The 20652-nt window shown below is 44.2% G+C and overlaps 1 protein-coding gene across 23 annotated transcripts in view; it reads left to right on the top strand.

Annotated features, from left to right (window-relative positions):
- The window catches only part of LOC121543564 (CUGBP Elav-like family member 2), a 146086-nt gene that overhangs the window by 91354 nt on the left and 34080 nt on the right, over positions 1–20652 (top strand). For all 23 annotated transcript variants that reach the window (XM_041853531.2, XM_041853527.2, XM_041853535.2 and 20 more), the window contains one exon: positions 12641–12723. In XM_041853531.2, coding sequence (XP_041709465.1) covers positions 12641–12723 — 83 coding nt within the window. The remainder of the gene's footprint in view (positions 1–12640; positions 12724–20652) is intronic.

Raw genomic sequence — 20652 nt, 5'->3', positions numbered from 1 at the left:
AAGGCCACAGGTTCTTTGTGCAGTCAAAAGGCTCCTTCAGTAGTAATAAAGCATTTATGAACACAGTCTCTCTCCTAATCTCTATTCCTCTCACAGGCTGCTCTCTACTCCCACCTCCCCTCTCTCTGTGTGTGTATATATTTTCTTTCTCCTCTGTGTGTTTTGTGTATGCCTGCATGTGTGTGTATCTCTAGTGGAGTGTGTGTGGTGTGCTTTATACCTTGTTGGACTTAATATAAATGTTGAGAGAGAGAGAGAGAGAGGCTATTCACAGTACACTCAGTGTTGTAGTACTCGAGACTGGTCTGGAGAGCACATATTGAGTGTCTCGGTCTTGTCTCTGTGTCGGATACATTTGTACTCGGTCTTGGCTCTGTCTCCGACAGGGAGGACTCGGAATATTTTCCCGAGACCAGCGGAGTAAAAAACTCATAATTATCAGCTTCCATTCAGTCAGCGCATAAAACCGCTTTGCCAGGCCAAATACAGTGGGGAAAAAAAGTATTTAGTCAGCCACCAATTGTGCAAGTTCTCCCACTTAAAAAGATGAGAGAGGCCTGTAATTTTCATCATAGGTACACGTCAACTATGACAGACAAAATGAGAAAATAAAATCCAGAAAATCACATTGTAGGATTTTTAATGAATTTATTTGCAAATTATGGTGGAAAATAAGTATTTGGTCAATAACAAAAGTTTCTCAATACTTTGTTATATACCCTTTGTTGGCAATGACACAGGTCAAACGTTTTCTGTAAGTCTTCACAAGGTTTTCACACACTGTTGCTTGTATTTTGGCCCATTCAACTCCCTCCAAAGATTTTCTATGGGGTTGAGATCTGGAGACTGGCTAGGCCACTCCAGGACCTTGAAAAGCTTCTTACGAAGCCACTCCTTCGTTGCCCGGGCGGTGTGTTTGGGATCATTGTCATGCTGAAAGACCCACCCATGCTTCACAGTAGGTATGGTGTTCTTTGGATGCAACTCATCATTCTTTGTCCTCCAAACACGACGAGTTGAGTTTTTACCAAAAAGTTATATTTTGGTTTCATCTGACCATATGTCTGGCACTGCAGGATTTGAGTCCCTGGCGTCGTAGTGTGTTACTGATGGTAGGCTTTGTTACTTTGGTCCCAGCTCTCTGCAGGTCATTCACTAGGTCCCCCCGTGTGGTTCTGGGATTTTTGCTCACCGTTCTTGTGATCATTTTGACCCCACGGGGTGAGATCTTGCGTGGAGCCCCAGATCGAGGGAGATTATCAGTGGTCTTGTATGTCTTCCATTTCCTAATAATTGCTCCCACAGTTGATTTCTTCAAACCAAGCTGCTTACCTATTGCAGATTCAGTCTTCCCAGCCTGGTGCAGGTCTACAATTTTGTTTCTGGTGTCCTTTGACAGCTCTTTGGTCTTGGCCATAGTGGAGTTTGGAGTGTGACTGTTTGAGGTTGTGGACAGGTGTCTTTTATACTGATAACAAGTTCAAACAGGTGCCATTAATACAGGTAACGAGTGGAGGACAGAGGAGCCTCTTAAAGAAGAAGTTACAGGTCTGTGAGAGCCAGAAATCTTGCTTGTTTGTAGGTGACCAAATACTTATTTTCCACCATAATTTGCAAATAAATTCATAAAAAATCCTACAATGTGATTTTCTGGAGAAAAAAAATCTCAATTTGTCTGTCATAGTTGACGTGTACCTATGATTAAAATTACAGGCCTCTCTCATCTTTTTAAGTGGGAGAACTTGCACAATTGGTGGCTGACTAAATACTTTTCCCCCCCACTGTATATACACTCCTTTCTTGAAACATTAATACAGTATCTTAACAGGCTTTATATCTAAACTCAGCAAAAAAAGAAACATCCCTTTTTCAGGACCCTGTCTTTCAAAGATAATTTGTAAAAATCCAAATAACTTCACAGATCTTCATTGTAATGGGTTTAAACACTGTTTCCCATGCTTGTTCAATGAACCATAAACAATTAATGAACATGCACCTGTGGAACGGTCATTAAGACACTAACAGCTTACAGACGGTAGGCAATTAAGGTCACAGTTCTGAAAACTTAGGACACTAAAGAGGCTTTTCTACTGACTCTGAAAAACACCAAAAGAAAGATGCCCATGGTCCCTGCTCATCTGCGTGAACGTGCCTTAGGCATGCTGCAAGGAGGCATGAGGACTGCAGATGTGGTCAGGGCAATAAATTGCAATGTCCGTACTGTGAGACGCCTAAGACAGCGCTACAGGGAGACAGGACGGACAGCTGATCGTCCTCGCAGTGGCAGACCACGTGTAACAACACCTGCACAGGATCGGTACATCCGAACATCACACCTGCGGGACAGGTACAGGATGGCAACAACAACTGCCCGAGTTACACCAGGAACGCACAATCCCTCCATCAGTGCTCAGACTGTCCGCAATAGGCTGAGAGAGGCTGGACTGAGGACTTGTAGGCCTGTTGTAAGGCAGGTCCTCACCAGACATCACCGGCAACAAGGAAGCCTATGGGCACAAACCCACCGTTGCTGGACCAGACAGGACTGGCAAAAAGTGCTCTTCACTGACGAGTTGCGGTTTTGTCTCACCAGGGGTGATGGTCGGATTCACGTTCATCGTCGAAGGAATGAGCGTTACACCGAGGCCTGTACTCTGGAGCGGGATCGATTTGGAGGTGGAGGGTCCGTCATGGTCTGGGGCGGTGTGTCACAGCATCATCGGACTGAGCTTGTTGTCATTGCAGGCAATCTCAACGCTGTGCGTTACAGGGAAGACATCCTCCTCCCTCATGTGGTACCCTTCCTGCAGGCTCATCCTGACATGACCCTCCAGCATGACAATGCCACCAGCCATACTGCTCGTTCTGTGCGTGATTTCCTGCAAGACAGGAATGTCAGTGTTCTGCCATGGCCAGCGAAGAGCCCGGATCTCAATCCCGTTGAGCACGTCTGGGACCTGTTGTCTGTGGAACTTGTTCAGTTTATGTCTCAGTTGTTGAATCTTATGTTCATACAAATATTTACACATGTTACGTTTGCTGAAAATATACGCAGTTGACAATGAGAGGACGTTTATTTATTTGCTGAGTTTATTATAAACATGTTTGTGTAGTGGCAAACCTATAGGCCTTCAGTGTGTGACAGGTTCGTGTATCTGAAAGGACAGCAACCGTAATACCAGCGTAGTCATGTAGGAGAGTGCACTTTTTGTAAAACACAAAGGGCCAGTGGTGTATTGGAGGCTATATGCAGGTATAAGCCGTACACCCACTTTTTTTCAGTGAGCATTGTGTATACTCACTTCTTAATCCCTACCGATGCGTATCAAAGTAGTGTAGTGGAGGTATACGACTTATCAATGATGTAGTACAATAGAGAAATCATGCATAAAGTAGCCTACACGATCGCAAAGCACGTGAAATATACAGTATTCACATGCGCGCCGCGCACATAGCCTAGTTTCAGCGGAATCTCATCTGCAGGCAGCAAGTGTACAGTTCTCAACTGGTTTTGGCATTTGAGCAGCTCACAGAAGAATGACATCGATAGCCGGTAGGGTTGGAAAGACGTTTCAATTCATGATATCTACCAGTAAATGCTAACTATGGCAACAATGGGCATGCAAACCAGGTATTGAAAAGTTAAGTCTGAAGTGTTTGGTAGTAGGCTATTTGTGATGCACAATTGTCAGCATGGTTGTTTGCATCAGGGGCATAGACATGGATGGGCCTGGGTGGACAGAGGGCTACCCACTTGGATGCCAGGCCCTGACAGGCCCACCCAATCAGGTTGATGTGGTTTAAGCATTGTTGTAGACTTAAACCCAAAAGGTGAGATTTTGAGAGTAAAAATCTATAGGAAAACTCATTAAAAAAACATAGGATAACAGGGTGCCTTTCCTTCGCTGGGTGGGCCGTTTGGGAACTGTTTGCCAAAATTTGAGTATACCCACTTCTCCAGGCACCACTACACCACTTCATAGGGCCGATGGAAAGACAGCAGTCACACACAGCATGATGATAAAGGATAAGCAGTCCATAAACTCTGACATAATAAGCCAGTAGATCTCAATCATAAGAATACAAAAACACAACCATTAATTGTTGACTCTACAGCAATAGAACCTCCACCTGTGATACAGTGATGGAAATCACACATGTGCGGTATAGTATAAGACCTTTTTCACAGTCAGGATTATGTCAAACCTGGATTCAAATATTTGTTTTCTTTCAAATACTTCAGCTGCATTTGCTGGAACCAATAGACTAGTCCCAAAAGTGCAAATGCTGCTCATATGGCACTCCAAGCAGGCTAAATCAAAGTATTAGAAAAATTTAACAAATACTATTTCAACATTTTGGCTCTGTTGAACGTTGAGGTCTACTCACCTTCTGTCCTCATGGGGGTTGGAATGATAGCTGTTCATCCCATTGAGGACATCGTTTCTGGGGCATTCAAAGGCGAACTCCTGGTCAAAGTAATTTACGTAAGGAGACCAGTGGCACTCGGGCTCATAGACAAACGTGTCTTCGCACTCAAAGTCCCACACACGGTCTTCATGGTTGTTGTCATGCTGACTAAAATTAGATACATGACAATGCACGTATTAATGGTTGAATTGATTTGAAAACAAACATACAGTGCATTCGGAAAGTATTCAGACTCCTTGACTCTTTCCACATTTTGTTACGTTACAGCCTTATTCTAAAATTTATTAATTTAATTTTTTTCCTCATCAATCCACACACAATACCCAATGATGACAAAGTGAAAACAGGTTGTTGTTTTTTTTGTGCAAATTTATTTAAAAAAAGTAAAAAATACCTTATTTAAATAACTATTCAGACCCTTTGCTATGAGACTTGAAATTGAGCTCAGGTGCATCCTGTTTCCATTGATCAACCTTGATGTTTCTACAACTTGATTGGAGTCCACCTGTGGTAAATTCAATTGATTGGACATGATTTATAAGGTCCCACAGTTGACAGTGCATGTCAGAGCAAAAACCAAGCCATGAGGTCGAAGGAAGTGTCCGTAGAGCTCCGAGACAAGATTGTGTCGAGGCACAGATCTGGGGAAGGGTACCAAAACATTTATACAGCATTGAAGGTCCCCAAGAACACAGTGGCCTCCATGATTCTTAAATGGAAGAAGTTTGGAACCACCAAAACTCTTCCTAGAGCTGGCCGCCGGCCAAACTGAGCAATCGGGGGAGAAGGGCCTTGGTCAGGGAGGTGACCAAGAACCCAATGGTCACTCTGAGCTCCAGAGTTACTCTGTGGAGATGGGAGAACCTTCCAGAAGGACAACCATCTCTGCAGCACTCCAACAATCAGGCCTTTATGGTAGAGTGGCCAGATGGAAGCCACTCCTCAGTAAAAGGCACATGACAGCCCGTTTGGAGTTTGCCAAAAGGCACCTAAAGACTCTCAGACCATGAGAGCATTCTTTGGTCTGATGAAACCAAGATTGAACTCTTTGGCCTGAATGGCAAGCGTCACATCTGGCACCATCCCAACGGTGAAGCATGGTGGTGGCAGCATCATGCTGAGGGAATGTGTTTCAGCGGCAGGGACTGGGACTAGTCAGGACCGAGGGAAAGATGAACAGAGCAAAGTACAGAGAGATCCTTGATGAAAACCTGCTCCAGAGCGCTCAGGACCTCAGACTGGGGCGACGGTTCACCTTCCAACAGGACAACAACCCTAAGCACACAGCCAAGACAACGCAGGGGTGGCTTCGGGACAAGTCTCTGAATGTCCTTGAGTGGCCCAGCCAGAGGCCGGACTCGAACCCGATCTAACATCTCTGGAGAGACTTGAAAATAGCTGTGCAGCGACACTCCCCATCCAACCAGACAGAGCTTTAGAGGATCTGCAGAGAAGAATGGGAGAAACTCCCCAAATCCAGGTGTGCCAAGCTTGTAGCGTCATACCAAAGAAGACTGTAATCGCTGCCAAAGGTGCTTCAACAAAGTACTGAGTAAAGGGTCTGAATACTTATGTAAATGTGATATTTCCGGGTTTTTTTTTATACATTAGCAACAATTTCTAAAAACCTGTTTTTGCTTTGTCGTCATGGGGTATTGTGTGTAGATTGAGGGGGGGGGACAATTTAATCAATTTTACAAAAAGCTGTAACGTAACGAAATTTGGAAAAAGTCAAGGGGTCTGAATACTTTTCGAATGCACTGTAACTGCATTTAAGGTTTAATTTCAACACTGCAGTGCGGTCTCAAACATTGAGTGTCTCGGTCTTGTCGAATACATTTGTACTCTGTCTTGATTCTGTCTCGAACAGTGAGGACTAGAAATTTCTGCCCGAGACCAGCGAAGTAAAACACTCATACTTATCAGCTTCCATTCAGTCATCGCCAGGCCAAATATATATATATATATATATATATATATATATATATATATATATATACACATATACACAGTGGGGAGAACAAGTATTTGATACACTGCTGATTTTGCAGGTTTTCCTACTTATAAAGCATGTAGAGGTCTGTAATTTTTATCATAGGTATACTTCAACTGTGAGAGGCAGAATCTAAAACAACAATCCAGAAAATCACATTGTATGATTTTTAAGTAATTAATTTGCATTTTATTGCATGACATAAGTATTTGATACATCAGAAAAGCAGAACTTAATATTTGGTACAGAAACATTTGTTTGCAATTACAGAGATCATACGTTTCCTGTAGATCTTGACCAGGTTTGCACACACTGCAGCAGGGATTTTGGCCCACTCCTCCATACAGACCTTCTCCAGATCCTTCAGGTTTCGGGGCTGTCGCTGGGAAATACGGACTTTCAGCTCCCTCCAAAGATGTTCTATTGGGTTCAGGTCTGGAGACTGGCTAGGCCACTCCAGGACCTTGAGATGCTTCTTACGGAGCCGCTCCTTAGTTGCCCTGGCTGTGTGTTTCTGGTCGTTGTCATGCTGGAAGACCCAGCCATGACCCATCTTCAATGTTCTTACTGAGGGAAGGAGGTTGTTGGCCAAGATCACGCGATACATGGCCCCATCCATCCTCCCTTCAATACGGTGCAGTCGTCCTGTCCCCTTTGCAGAAAAGCATCCCCAAAGAATGATGTTTCCACCTCCATGCTTCACGGTTGGGATGGTGTTCTTGGGGTTGTACTCATCCTTCTTCTTCCTCCAAACACGGCGAGTGGAGTTTAGACCAAAAAGCTCAATTTTTGTCTCATCAGACCACATGACCTTCTCCCATTCCTCCTCTGGATCATCCAGATGGTCATTGGCAAACTTCAGACGGGCCTGGACATGCGCTGGCTTGAGCAGGGGGACCTTGCGTGCGCTGCAGGATTTTAATCCATGACGGCGTAGTGTGTTACGAATGGTTTTCTTTGAGACTGTGGTCCCAGCTCTCTTCAGGTCATTGACCAGGTCCTGCCGTGTAGTTCTGGGCTGATGCCTCACCTTCCTCATGATCATTGATGCCCCACGAGGTGAGATCTTGCATGGAGCCCCAGACCGAGGGTGATTGACCGTCATCTTGAACTTCTTCCATTTTCTAATAATTGCGCCAACAGTTGTTGCCTTCTCACCAAGCTGCTTGCCTATTGTCCTGTAGCCCATCCCAGCCTTGTGCAGGTCTACAATTGTATCCCTGATGTCCTTACACAGCTCTCTGGTCTTGGCCATTGTGGAGAGGTGGGAGTCTGTTTGATTGAGTGTGTGGACAGGTGTCTTTTATACAGGTAACGAGTTCAAACAGGTGCAGTTAATATAGGTAATGAGTGGAGAACAGGAGGGCTTCTTGAAGAAAAACTAACAGGTCTGTGAGAGCCGGAATTCTTACTGGTTGGTAGGTGATCAAATACTTATGTCATGCAATAAAATGCAAATTAATTACTTAAAAATCATACAATGTGATTTTCTGGATTTTTGTTTTAGATTCGGTCTCTCACAATTGAAGTGTACCTATGATAAAAATTACAGACCTCTACATGCTTTGTAAGTAGGAAAACCTGCAAAATCGGCAGTGTATCAAATACTTGTTCTCCCCACTGTATATATATACTCCTTTCTTGAAACATTAATATCTTAACAGGCTTTATATATATATATTCACATATGTGCCCACACAGCCTTGTTGCAGCAGAATATCATCTGCAGGCAGCAAGTGTGCAGTTCTCAACTGGTTTTGGCATTGGAGCAGCTCACAGAAGAATGACATCGGTAGCCGGTAGGGTTGGAAAGACATTTCAATTCATGATATCTACCAGTAAATGCTAACTAAGGCAACAATGGGCATGCAAACTAGGTATTGAAAAAGTTTACTTCCGACGTGTTGGTTAGTAGGCTATTTGTAATGCGCAATTGTCATCATGTGATGTTTGCATCAGGGGCGTAGACATGGATGGGCCTGGGTGGACAGAAGGCCACCAACTGGGGAGCCAGGCACTGACAGGCCCACCCAATCAGATTGATGTGGACTTAGACCATCACATTTGTGTCTTTTTTCTATTAAAAGAAAAAAGTATGATTTTGAGAGTGAAAATCTTTAAAATCTATAGGAAAACTCATTTAAAAAACCATAGGAAAACAGGATTTTTCACCCAGGGTGCCTTTCCTTCGCTGGGTTGGCCGTTTGGGAACTTATGGGCAAAATTTGAGTATACCCACTTCTCCAGGCACCACTACACCACTTCATAGGGCCGATGGAAAGACAGCAGTCACACACAGCATGATGATAAAGGATAAGCAGTCCATAAACTCTGACATAATAAGCCAGTAGGTCTCAATCATAAGAATACAAAAACACAACCATTAAGCATTTCCCAATCGAAATGTACAACTATTACCTCCCATTGCAAAAATCATTGCACATTTAAGCACACAAAGTAACCGGTGACCTAAAGTTTTTAAAGTGGAACTGACAGAGTTTTAACTACTTTGCAGATATGAAACAAACAGACAATCATAATATCAGTCAAAAATATCAAATTCCCAGTTTATGCTACAAAACTAACTTTATAAGAGGTTTTAAAAATAGGTTATATTTGACTCAACTTTCCATGCCGTAGACTAAGGCATGCATTCACCAATACATTTCTTGGTAGTCCAAAAAATATTGCTATTAGGTTGTAAATCACAGCTAGCCTGGTACATTGTTTGCTGCCTCCATTCGGGATGCACTGTTTCAGTTTCAATTACTCAATATTCTGGACAAAAACGGAAGAATGTAACTAAGGCTGGGAATGTCAATACAATCAAACTAGCAAGGGCAATGATCACAAGTGAGTCATAATGTGGCTAATAGGCTGGCATATCTATTTATGTAGCAAGCTAAAAACACGGAGCCTAACGTTAGCTGGATAGATAGCTAGCTAGCTGCTAGGAGGATGTCATGTCATGCCATTAGAGGAGTGGGTGAGCGGCTGACTTTTTTCCTCTCATATCGTTTTTTGGTGGCTATACACAGCTAGAGATGCAGGTGTCATTTGGTTAGCTAGCAAGAACTTGAACGACTGTTATCCAGTTAGCATATCTCTTGCATTTGCAAATTCACTCTGGCTATCTACTCCGATTTCAGAGCACTCTCGTCTGAGTGTGCCAGAGCGCAGAACAACTGATGAATTTACGAACGTGCAACACCTCCTGAATATGACCGGTGTAAGTAAACATAGAAAAAAAGTAATAGCTAGTCAAGAACGCTCTAGATAACATGTAAACAGCCTAACCAGCTCTGATGCAGTGAGTAACATGGTCAGAGTGAGGTGTTCTCTCGTTTGTGTCTGGAAGTAGCTAGCCAACTTTAGCCAGTTAGTTTGGGTGCTTGGTTGGGACAAGCATGCATTGGCAGGCAAGCTGCAGAGGGACGAGGAGGCTACAATTCCCCATCGTTTATCAGTGCAATTTTGACAGCCAACTAGCTGAACATTTTTGAGAGGTTTTATCTAATGTTCCTTCGTTAGATTTTAGCTCATCTTGCTCTGGCTAGCATTAGTTGTTGATCTTGTTGTTGTTGATGTGCATAACTGCGGGCGAGAGAGCCTACCTTTTCATGGTTGTTTGATCAATAGGACTGTAATCATTTTACCATATCTAAGTGGTCACTTGTCAGAATTTCAACAACAACAACAAATGTGTCATTCTTCCTGGGGGTGTATATGAACTGATTTTAATAAGATGTCGTATTGCTTAAATGCTGTCAGTTCCACTTTAAATGCAACAATGTTTCACATACATAAATTATTTTCAAAGAGATGGCTAACAACAGCAAGCACGCTGCAATAAAAAACACAGTTTCACTCACCAGATGATGATCATTTGAAACTTAACTTCATGTTGAAAGTTATTCTTGAAAAGAGAGAAGCTAACAAATTAGCAACAACATCCTCTTTGATAACACCTGCTGCAGCTGCTGCAATCTAGTCAACAACAAAAGCTAGCTAGCTAGACCATGGGAAAACTACTGCTCGCTATTGCGCAGTGACCTGTTGGCCTTCAAGAAGGCAGAAGTTTCCATGTTTCTGTAAAAATGGTCCCACTCATTAAGTCAAAATGTGATTGGTTGATTCACTCCAAAATGTTGCCCTAATACAGTTGAATGGCATATGCCTTTATCTAGCTTCTGATGGCCTAGCCAATGGCTGACTTAGCTAGCTAGATTTATCTCCCCAGAGACAGCAAAAAAAATCCTGATTGGATAGTTTTTTCTCTTCAGTGTTAACCCTTTCCTTATCAACAAAAACTGACGAGATTAAATCAGAACATCATTATGATTATAATCATTATTTTATAAATCCTTAGCCCTTCTTTGAAGGCCCATTGTTCCCCACTGTGTTTGGGTTAGTAATAATTTGTAGTGGCTCTATTTTCCCTCAGCATGCATTTTTTCACTATTTTGAACGTCTAAAGAATCTATATTGTTCTGAAATATGATGACAGAAATATTGGGCATTTTGAATTATTATTATGGTGGTGTTTGAATTCTTATTATAGTGGTGATTTGACAAAATTACAATCATGGTCTTAAATTGGACTCGCATTTTTCTGGTCTCGGTCTTGACTCGGTCTCGGACCCCTTGTCCCTCACTCAGTCTCCCCCCCCTCCGGTCAGTCTCGCTTTAGGTGGTCTCGAACACAGCATTGAGTACATTACTGCTAGTTTTGTGCATGAGGGTTTTGCATGAGCCCAATTCTGATATTTTTTTCACTAATTGGTCTTTTGATGAATCACATATGCTCTGAAAAAGATCTGATGTGAAAAAGATCTGATGTGATTGGTCAAAAGACCAATTAGTGGAAAAAGATCAGAATTGGTCTGCTTGTCTAAACGCAACATTAGTGTGTGAGAGCTATGCTCTGCTCTTTGATCCTCTTACTGACAGCACACCAACAGGGACAGCCCACCACATGCCGCATCACTAACCCTCAGGCCCTACGCTATGGGAATCACAATACACACCACTATTGCACAGGATAACACAATAAGCGCTAAATATGCCCTGTGCTTTGGGAACCACAATACACATATATTGCCAGACTCTGGGCTAACCCTCCCATGCAGACTCTACGCTATGGGAATGACAACAGTACTAATACGAGGCTAAGCTCAAACCTGTCCATACACAGGCCCTGCACCATGGGCATCACAACACACAGCTAATGTTAGGCTAACCCTTCCCATGCACAAGCCCTACTCTACACAAGCCCTACAGTGCACTCCCTTCATGCTAGGCCAAGACCTTAGCCATCCCAAACACAGACAACACCATATGAAAACACTGGTCATTTTAAAGCCACCTTTCCAATGGAATGCAATCATCAACCCCTCTGCAAAGCAAGCTCCAATGCATACTACCAATTCCTCTCAGATGGTGTAGGGTTAATAATACATTGTACCTGTGCAACATAAGGGAAGTGAGATGGATGGACAGTAGGACTAGTCATTCACACACATCTCAGAAAATGAAGAATTGAAAACTGTAAATGTGTGAAAAGCAGTGATTCTAGCTGACTCTGCGGTTCCTCTGCTCCTCATACTGCTGACTGTGGCGTAGTGGTCTACAGCTGGACTGTCTGCTACCTACACTGGAGATTACTATTTCATCTATAATGACTAGACCTTTCCTTCTCTCTCTCTCTCGCTCTCTCTCTCTCCTTTCTTTCACTCTCTCTCTGTCCTTTCTTTTTCGCTCTCTCTCTCCTTTCTCTTTCGCTCTCTCTCGCTCTCCTTTCACTCTCTCTCTCTCTCTCCTTTCTCTTTCGCTCTCTCTCTCTCCTTTCTCACTCTCTCTCCTTTCTCACTCTCTCTCCGTTCTCTTTTGCTCTCTCTCTCATTTATCTCTCTCCCTCTCTCTCTCTCTCCCTCTCTCTCTCTCTCTCTCTCGTTCTCTTTCGCTCTCTCTCTCTCTCTCTCGCTCTCTCACTGGCTCCTCTTTCTCCATCTCTCTCCCCTTCTCTCTCTTTGATACGTCTCTGTCATTCTGGAGTACTGTTACTCAAGTCATTAATATTGAATGGTTTTAAAATCATTTAAATGAGCCTACTTTTGACAGATGATGTAAAACTATGAATTAATTAATTACTTTTTTGTTGCTTAACATGTTCATCTCTCTGTCTCTCTTTCTCTCTCTCCCCCTCTCTTCTCCCAGGGTGCTGTTTTGTCACGTTTTACACACGGAAAGCCGCCCTTGAAGCCCAGAACGCACTGCATAACATAAAGACCTTAACAGGGGTGAGTGTGTGTTCTCGTTTCTCCCTGTTTCTCCTCGACCCACGCTGTCCTGCTTTCACGCAGTGACAGTGATTACCAGGGGACATCTCCCACTACTGTCACGTCACACACTGTGGCTGTCTGTATGGTGTGTGTGTGTGTGTGTGTGTGTAGGCCTTTACTGTGTCACTAACTGCATTTAGATGCTTATTTGTGTCATTTGTGTCTGACTGCATTATATATTCTGTGTGTGAATATATTTCAGTGTGTATGCATTTGAGAGAGAGAGTGTGTGTGTGTCTGTGCTGTAGGGGCCTTTCCTCTACCAGACTCCTGCTGCGGTCCTCTAGCCCTGTGTATATAGTAAACCCAGTGGAGTGATAGAAGAGCACTAGGATTTTGGCTCCGCTCCCCTCCAAGGTTCTGGAAGTCTCTAGCTGCTCCTCTGGGTTTAACAGGCCCCTGGACCATGGTTAATCCTGCTTGGGGTGTTGGCAGGCTGCAGCCTTGGCTGTTCTGAGGCTCTGGAAGCCTATTGATTAGAGGGAAGGGAAGTATTTTTTATTTATTTTATTTTTTCACCTTTATTTAACCAGGTAAGCCAGTTGAGAACAAGTTCTCATTTACAACTGCGACCTGGCCAAGATAACGCAAAGCAGTGCGATAAAAACAACAACACAGAGTTACATATGGGGTAAAACAAAACATAAAGTCAAAAAATACAACAGAAAATATATATACATTGTGTGCAAATGTAGCAAGTTATGGAGGTAAGGCAATAAATAGACCATAGTGCAAAATAATTACAATTAGTATTAACACTGGAATGATAGATGTGCAAGAGATGATGTGCAAATAGAGATACTTGGGTGCAAATGAGCAAAATAAATAACAATATGGGGATGAGGTAGTTGGGTGGGCTAATTTCAGATGGTCTGTGCACTGTATTTCCTCTGTTGGTTAGTGGATGGACCTATTGGGTTAGAGAGGGTGGATATGAGGGTGGAGCGTGGATATGATACGTCACATGCTCTAAACATTTTAGGATTAGGTGAACTTGAAATTGCCGCCCTCCCTCATTTCCTCTGTCCCTCTGCCAACTCCTCCCCCTTCTGTCCCTCCTTTCCCCAGGCCGGTAACACTCTAAAACTAACACACACACAGGGCTGAATCAATAGCACCATAATCAAATCAATTTGAGCGGTTTTGGGAGGTCATGATTATCTCATTTAAAACTGCCTCCTCTGAGAGCTCAACGGCAATGCAGCACTGCAGGCATGTTTTACATTTGATGGACTTTAATAAAGTACTGACTGACCTTCCTCTGGGAGAGAGGGAGAGCTGGAGGGATGTAGTGGGAGAGAGAGAGAGTCCATAAATGCTTTAACGTTGAGTGGAGGTAGAGAGGTAGACAGACAGAGCAATGGACAGAAGCAATGGACAGAGATGTGAGCTAAGGAGAGGTTGGAGTGATGAGGAAGGGAAAGAGGGAGAGCATAGTTCGCTTTAGGGCAAGGTAATAAACGAGTCCAGCTAAAAAACAATACCTGCTTGTTAGCTCTCTGTCTCTCCCTCTCTTGTAAAAGGCAGCAGAACAATGTTCATGTTGGCTCTCTGTCTCTCCCGCTTTCATTCTTGCGTTCTAAACTGTAGACCCTGACAGGGTGAGATCCAATCACAATCACAGCAGTTGGATGGCGGCCATATTGGACGAGAGCAGTTGGCAGAGCTGAACGGCGGCCATATTGATTCAGGGCACACACAGGAACAGTTGAATGGCTGCCATGTTTGAGTAGGGCGTTGAGTGTGAATAGTCTGGAGAGAATGTGGTAGTGAGTATAAACGTGTATGTTCTGTATAGCCCTGTATAGTCCTCCTATACTCCCCCCATCTCCAACACAGTGTTCAGAAAAACAAAGACTGAGAGCACAGGCTCCTGCCAGCCACGTATTGGAGTGACACACTTTAGAAAAGCAGCCTCTCTCCTCTGCCAACTCCCTGCCTTTCCATCTCTCTCTCCCTCCCTCCCTTCTCTCTCTCTAAGCCTCCAGCTTTGGCAGCAGACTGCAAGTGCTGCGTGGAGACCTGTGTTTGTGTGTGTGTGTGTGTGTGTGTGTGTGTGTGTGTTTCCGTGCATGTGTGCTGTGCTTGTACTATGATGTATCAATGGAGATCTTGCTTAAACCTGCACAGGTCAGAACAGGGACTAGATGTATGCCTATGCGATTCCCACACACACACAGACACACACACGCAAATACTGTACCTCCTCCCCTCCCCAAATCTGCCAAGTAGCGTTAGATGGGTGAAAGGAAGGGGGGACTCTGTTTTGGAGGAACAACAAAAACTTAAAGTAAGAGTTTTTCTTTCTAATGAACAGCTAATGAAGCTCTGGTGACTGTGCGTGGGGGATTGGAGGAACGGGGGTGGAGGTGGCTGGTCGGGGCACGTAGCTAGGGAGGCCCGCTTCTCTCAGAGGCTCTAATGTCACCACTGAGCTGTGCTTTAAACTAGCCCCAAAACATCTATCTACTGAAAACATGTTCCCAGCTCCTGCTGCAGATATTTAAGAACATAATACCCTCCCCTGCTGCACAGCCATCATCAGGAGTCTGGACCTCCACACATACCAGTAGTCACACTGCACACACATAAGCACATCCGCACACACAAACACTACACGCACAGCCACAAACACACTCTCCCACACACATAAGTAGTCACTCACTACACAGTGACTCATTACATACACACAAAAGCAGTTATGCTCTATACAACCACAAACATAAACACAATTACTCCCCTCTTCACACATACACACACACACACACACACCAGACCTGGGTTCAAATACATGTGTATTTGTTATTTAAAAAAAGTTTTTTTTCTGTGTATTTGAGTATTTTAAAATATACAGCCCAAAACACATACTGTACTTTTAGGAGTCGACCAAATTTGTATTTGAAAATGTTTTCAAATACTTATTTTAATTACTATTTTCAAATACCTGGGTTTAATGCATGGGAGTGTATTTGAGTATTTGAATTGAAATACCTGAAATAGTATTTGAACCCAGGTCTGACACAAACACAAATACAAATGTGAGTTAAAGCCTGTCGGCCTGTCCGCCATACAAGGTTGTCTGAGATTTTCCACTAAATTGAACTCTTTCATCAGCGGCTGACAGATGTCTAAATGGCTGGTGTCTCCCCACGCCAGCGCTCACAGCACGGCATTGGACAGACTGCCTGTCACACACACACACATACACACACACACACACACACACACACACACACAGTCTGTGTGGCTGGGGGGGAAGAGAGGGAGGGAGGAGGGAGAGAGAAGGACGTTTGAGAGCTAATCTAGGACACGTCCTCTCTAGTGTCCTCCAGCAGCTCTCTCTCTCGGTCCATTTTGCCATCTCTCCCTCTCTCTCTGGGTGAGAAATCCGCTGGATGAAAACGCCTTTGATTCATAGTTTTTCTTTCAAGAATTTCATTCTCACTGTGTGGGGGGTGAGGTGAGGAGGAGGAGGAGGGGAGGAGGGGTGAGTTCAGACGCGATCAGTCGAGCCCTGTGTCCTTGATGCAGACTGATCAGAGTGCTGCCGAGCGCCAAGTTTGATAAGGAGAGTGGGGCTCATTAAAAAGCTGCACTTCAGAGACCACACACACACTTTGATATGCACACACTTTGACACACACACACTTTGACACACACACTCAGGTCCCAACTATTTCAGCCTTTCAGATGGTGAGGTAATTATTATACTTCAATGTCACATGAGTACAGACTCTTCCTGCAAGGAATGGCCCATCAAATCGAAAGGCCAAAGAAATGAACCCACCCACACACACACACACACACACACACACACACACACACACACACCAGTAGTCACAATACTAATCAGGAAGAATTCAGGACTGTGAGGGTGGGGAGGATTGGGCTGGAGGTAATCATAAAGGTTAGAGTTGGTGTCAATGCGTGTTAAAGTAGGAATGGCAACTCTCCCATCACATTGGGCCCTGTCTGTGTTGTTTGTTCAGGTGTTAACATGTTTCACATATCACTGCCCTATCACCAAGGGCTTTCAGCACGCCACTTATGGAACAGCAGAGAGAGGAGTCTGGCACCCTCTCTGGAAAAAGGGATGAGGTATGCCTAACTGGACTGATAGCTAGAGTGCGTCCTAATTGACACCCTATCCCCTATATAGTGCACTACTTTTGACCAGGAACTATAGGGAATAGGGTGCCATTTCGGACGCAACCCTGGAGTTATTTTGTGTAAAACTATGACAGTCCTTGCTGCTGCATGTGGCACCAGAAGATATTTCATAATGAAGCCTGATTGCCATGAACAGTGAATAACCTCTGAAATGTTTATGCAGCACTTTGGTTTGAAACAGCTGAACCGTGCTATAGGATATTAAACATGTGATGTAGTAGGTCTGTACCATCAGTCACTAATGCAAACCCCCGGAGACTGGCAGTAACAGTGCTATGAACTGAAAGGTTATACCTCACATTGGCACCGCTTAGTTTAGCTGACATTTTAGAGTGCTTCAAGCTCTAACACACAGCTGACTATTCTGAAGAAGGAAGAGCAAAGTGTGTGTGTGTGTGTCTCATCTTTTAATCCCGCTCAATACACACATTATACTAACCACTAGACTAAGTATACAGAAAGTTACCCATTCCTCATTGCTAATGTCACACACTCACACACACACACCTTATACACACACCAAGCCAATCCCACAGCGTTGTGTCATTACAGACGCTCATTATAGAAATCAATTTAATGAAGGGCTGTAATTACCGGAGTGAAACCCAAATGCTATGGCAAACAGGGGCTGGAGAAAGTAATCCCCATCGACACTACACCCGCCTCCCACCCGTCTCAGTGTGTGTACACTTATTTAACAAAAAAAATATATTAAATCGCTTGTTTCAAATTAACTTCCTCTCCTCAGCATGCTAGTTTGAGAGGAAGAGAAGGCTAACTATGTTAAATACTGTGAGTACTTAGCACTAGGACCTTAGCGAGCTACGCCAGATAGCTAATGCTACAATCCCCCAGTCACTCAGCGCCCAGGCTTGGGGTTAATTGTTTACTAAGGGAAATAAGTGGGGCTAATGTGGGGTAACTGTGAGAGAGGTAGTGAAGACGACAGGGAACATAGAAGGCAGACTTTGAGATAATTGTGTGTTAGGGTGAATTATAGATGTCTAGTTGTATTAATGCTGTTGTGGGTGTGTAGGGAATGTAAATGGCCAGAATGCAGATGGGCACAGAATGTATGTTTGTCTGTAAAAATCATGTCCAAAGAGTCTACGTGTGTGTGTGTGTGTGTGTGTGTGTGTGTATGTGTGTATTGACCACAGTTATTGACTCCCCACTGTGAGGACCATCTGTCTGTCTGTGTCACCATCACTACCTCAACCCCACAGAGGAGAGAGGGATAAGTAGGTTGAGGGAAAGAGGGACAGAAAAAGAGAGAGGGAGAGAAAGGGATAGGTAGATACTAGATGGAAGAGTGGCTAGAATGTGTAGTGTTGCTGGAATGAGATCTGTACAGTTAAGTATGTGAAAATGTGTGACCCTGAAAGTGTGTGTGTGCTTGCGTGTGTTGCTGAGTAAACTTGGTGTGTGTGATACCAGGGTGTTCAGTACAATAGCTGAGAGCTCTTCTATTGGCTCACACACTAGTCAGGTGACAGTGTTATTGAGGTGCTGACTGCTGGCAAAGGCTACACTGCTACTGGCAGCATTCGGTACTCAGTGGGGGTTTGTCTACACACAGACACTCACACACTTACTGTAGACACACACTTTTGTAGCAGCCTGACAAGTTGAAATCTGACCTTTAAAGCCCAAGGGCATTCCTCGCGGGCCGGGGGGTTAGAGGAGTTCGAGGAAGGGGTACATGCTGTAGGTGAGAGGGTGACCATTAAATGCTGAGGGTTATTAGGTTTCTGGCACGTTGTGTCCTGGAAGGAAATGTTTAGAGGGCAACTGTAGTAGAACACAGCACACCTGAACGCTGGCCAGAGAGTAGTGTTGCATAGCGTTGGTTGGGTAGGAAACAGTATGGTAGTGATAAGGGGATAATACCCTGTTGGAGAGGGAATGCTACCTCCATGTCATCAGCTAGTCTGACGGATAGACACCTCGACCTCACCGCCACAGGAGCTGGCACAGAACGGGCACTTCATGGCATGCCCCGACTGGCCAACTGGAAATCAGGAAGAGGGGAAAGAAGAGATGTTTCCAAGTGGAATAGGGTCACAGTAAATAATCTAATTACCAACTACCATACCAGAGGGAAATGTCACCAGTGTAGGCCACATTCACAATGACACATGGCACGGGTTTAGATGTTTGGTTACTGAGAAAGGGGGAAACAAGTCAGGAGGGGAGGCTTGGGGTGTCATGGTGAGTGGAGGAAGAGTGACCGCAGTAGGTAGCTCCAGGGCTCTCAGTGAAGAACCAGCAGTGTGGGGTAGTGGTGGAGCTGCATGAGCCTCCGAGAGATCAAACGCATCACACCCCGGGTCTGAAGCCTGCAAGGCCTTCTGGGTAGACAGATCTGGGAGAAGAAGGAAGGCATCTAGACAGAACTTTCTGAGAGAGTGTGAGAGGCAGAGGCAGGGCTAGCCGCTAGCTAGCGCCTGTAGCCTGAGGATGCGGTTATTTCTGTACTGTAGCCCTCCAACATATGATCCACTGGCACTCTCTCTCTCTCACACTCACACACACACAGTCTTGTACAACTAACTTTGTGGGGACACATCATTCAGTCTCATTCAAAATCCTCACTCACTCACTCACTCAGGGGGCTATAAACCAAAATGGGCACAATTGATCCAGGTAGTAAATTTAGTTGAATTGTTTTAAATAGATCTGAGGACTGCCACCTACTGGTGACACTGGGGTGGTGGATGTAGGAGTGTTGTGGGAAATGAATAAAGTAAATGTATAACGGACAGATCAAGATGGGGGAGAGAGAGACAGAGAGCAACAGAGAGAGAGAGATAGACAGATAGAGACAGATAGGCGGACAGACAGAGAGAGGCGGACAGACAGAGAGAGGCGGACAGATGGAGACAACTAGAGGAGATAGAGAGAGAGATAGAGGCAGACAGACAGACAGACCGATAAAGGCAGACAGACAGATAGGGGCAGACAGACAGATAGAGGCTGACCGACAGAGAGAGACGGACAGACAGAGAGAGACAGACAGATGGAGACAACTAGAGGATCAAAGCGCCCTGCCACACGGTGACTGTTCAGGCTGAGCCAGGGGCATTATGGGTAAGACAGGGCACAGACAAAGACACACACACACACCACAGCTGGTGAGAGCCCAGAAGATTGATCTCTGCTGTGGGTGTGTGTGTGTGTGTGTGTGTGTGTGAGTGAGAGGTGGGCAGAGACAGTGTCAGTGTGATTGATACTGGGCTAGATTTAGAGAATTACTGTCATTCATCTCTCTGCAGATCAAACAAGCACATAATCTCTCATAAAGGAGAGAGAAAGAGAGATCGTTACAACACATTTGAAATGTCTTTATTCTTTTGGAACTTTTGTGAGTGTAATGTTTACTGTATATTTTTTATTGTTTATTTCACTTGTTTATTATCAATTTCACTTGCATTGGCAATGTAAACATATGTTTCCCATGCCAATAAAGCCCCTTAAATTGAATTGAAATTGAGAGCGAGAGGTGTGACAGCCATCTTGTCTGTGAAGTGTTTGCTTGTTCTCACTTAAAAAAACACTCATCAATCAATCAGCTCCATTGAACCTCTCTAAACCTGCAACGAGGGTGTGAGGGACACACCACGACGACTTCTGTCACAGTGTGTGTGTTTGTACTCTGGCTTTTGATATTCTTACGCAACTTCAGAGGTTCTCTTTAGTGTGTGATCTGTTGTGACT

Source organism: Coregonus clupeaformis, unplaced genomic scaffold, assembly GCF_020615455.1.
Source record: "Coregonus clupeaformis isolate EN_2021a unplaced genomic scaffold, ASM2061545v1 scaf0439, whole genome shotgun sequence".
NCBI classification, from domain to species: Eukaryota; Metazoa; Chordata; class Actinopteri; order Salmoniformes; family Salmonidae; genus Coregonus; species Coregonus clupeaformis.
This window is presented reverse-complemented; position numbering and strand designations above follow the sequence as displayed.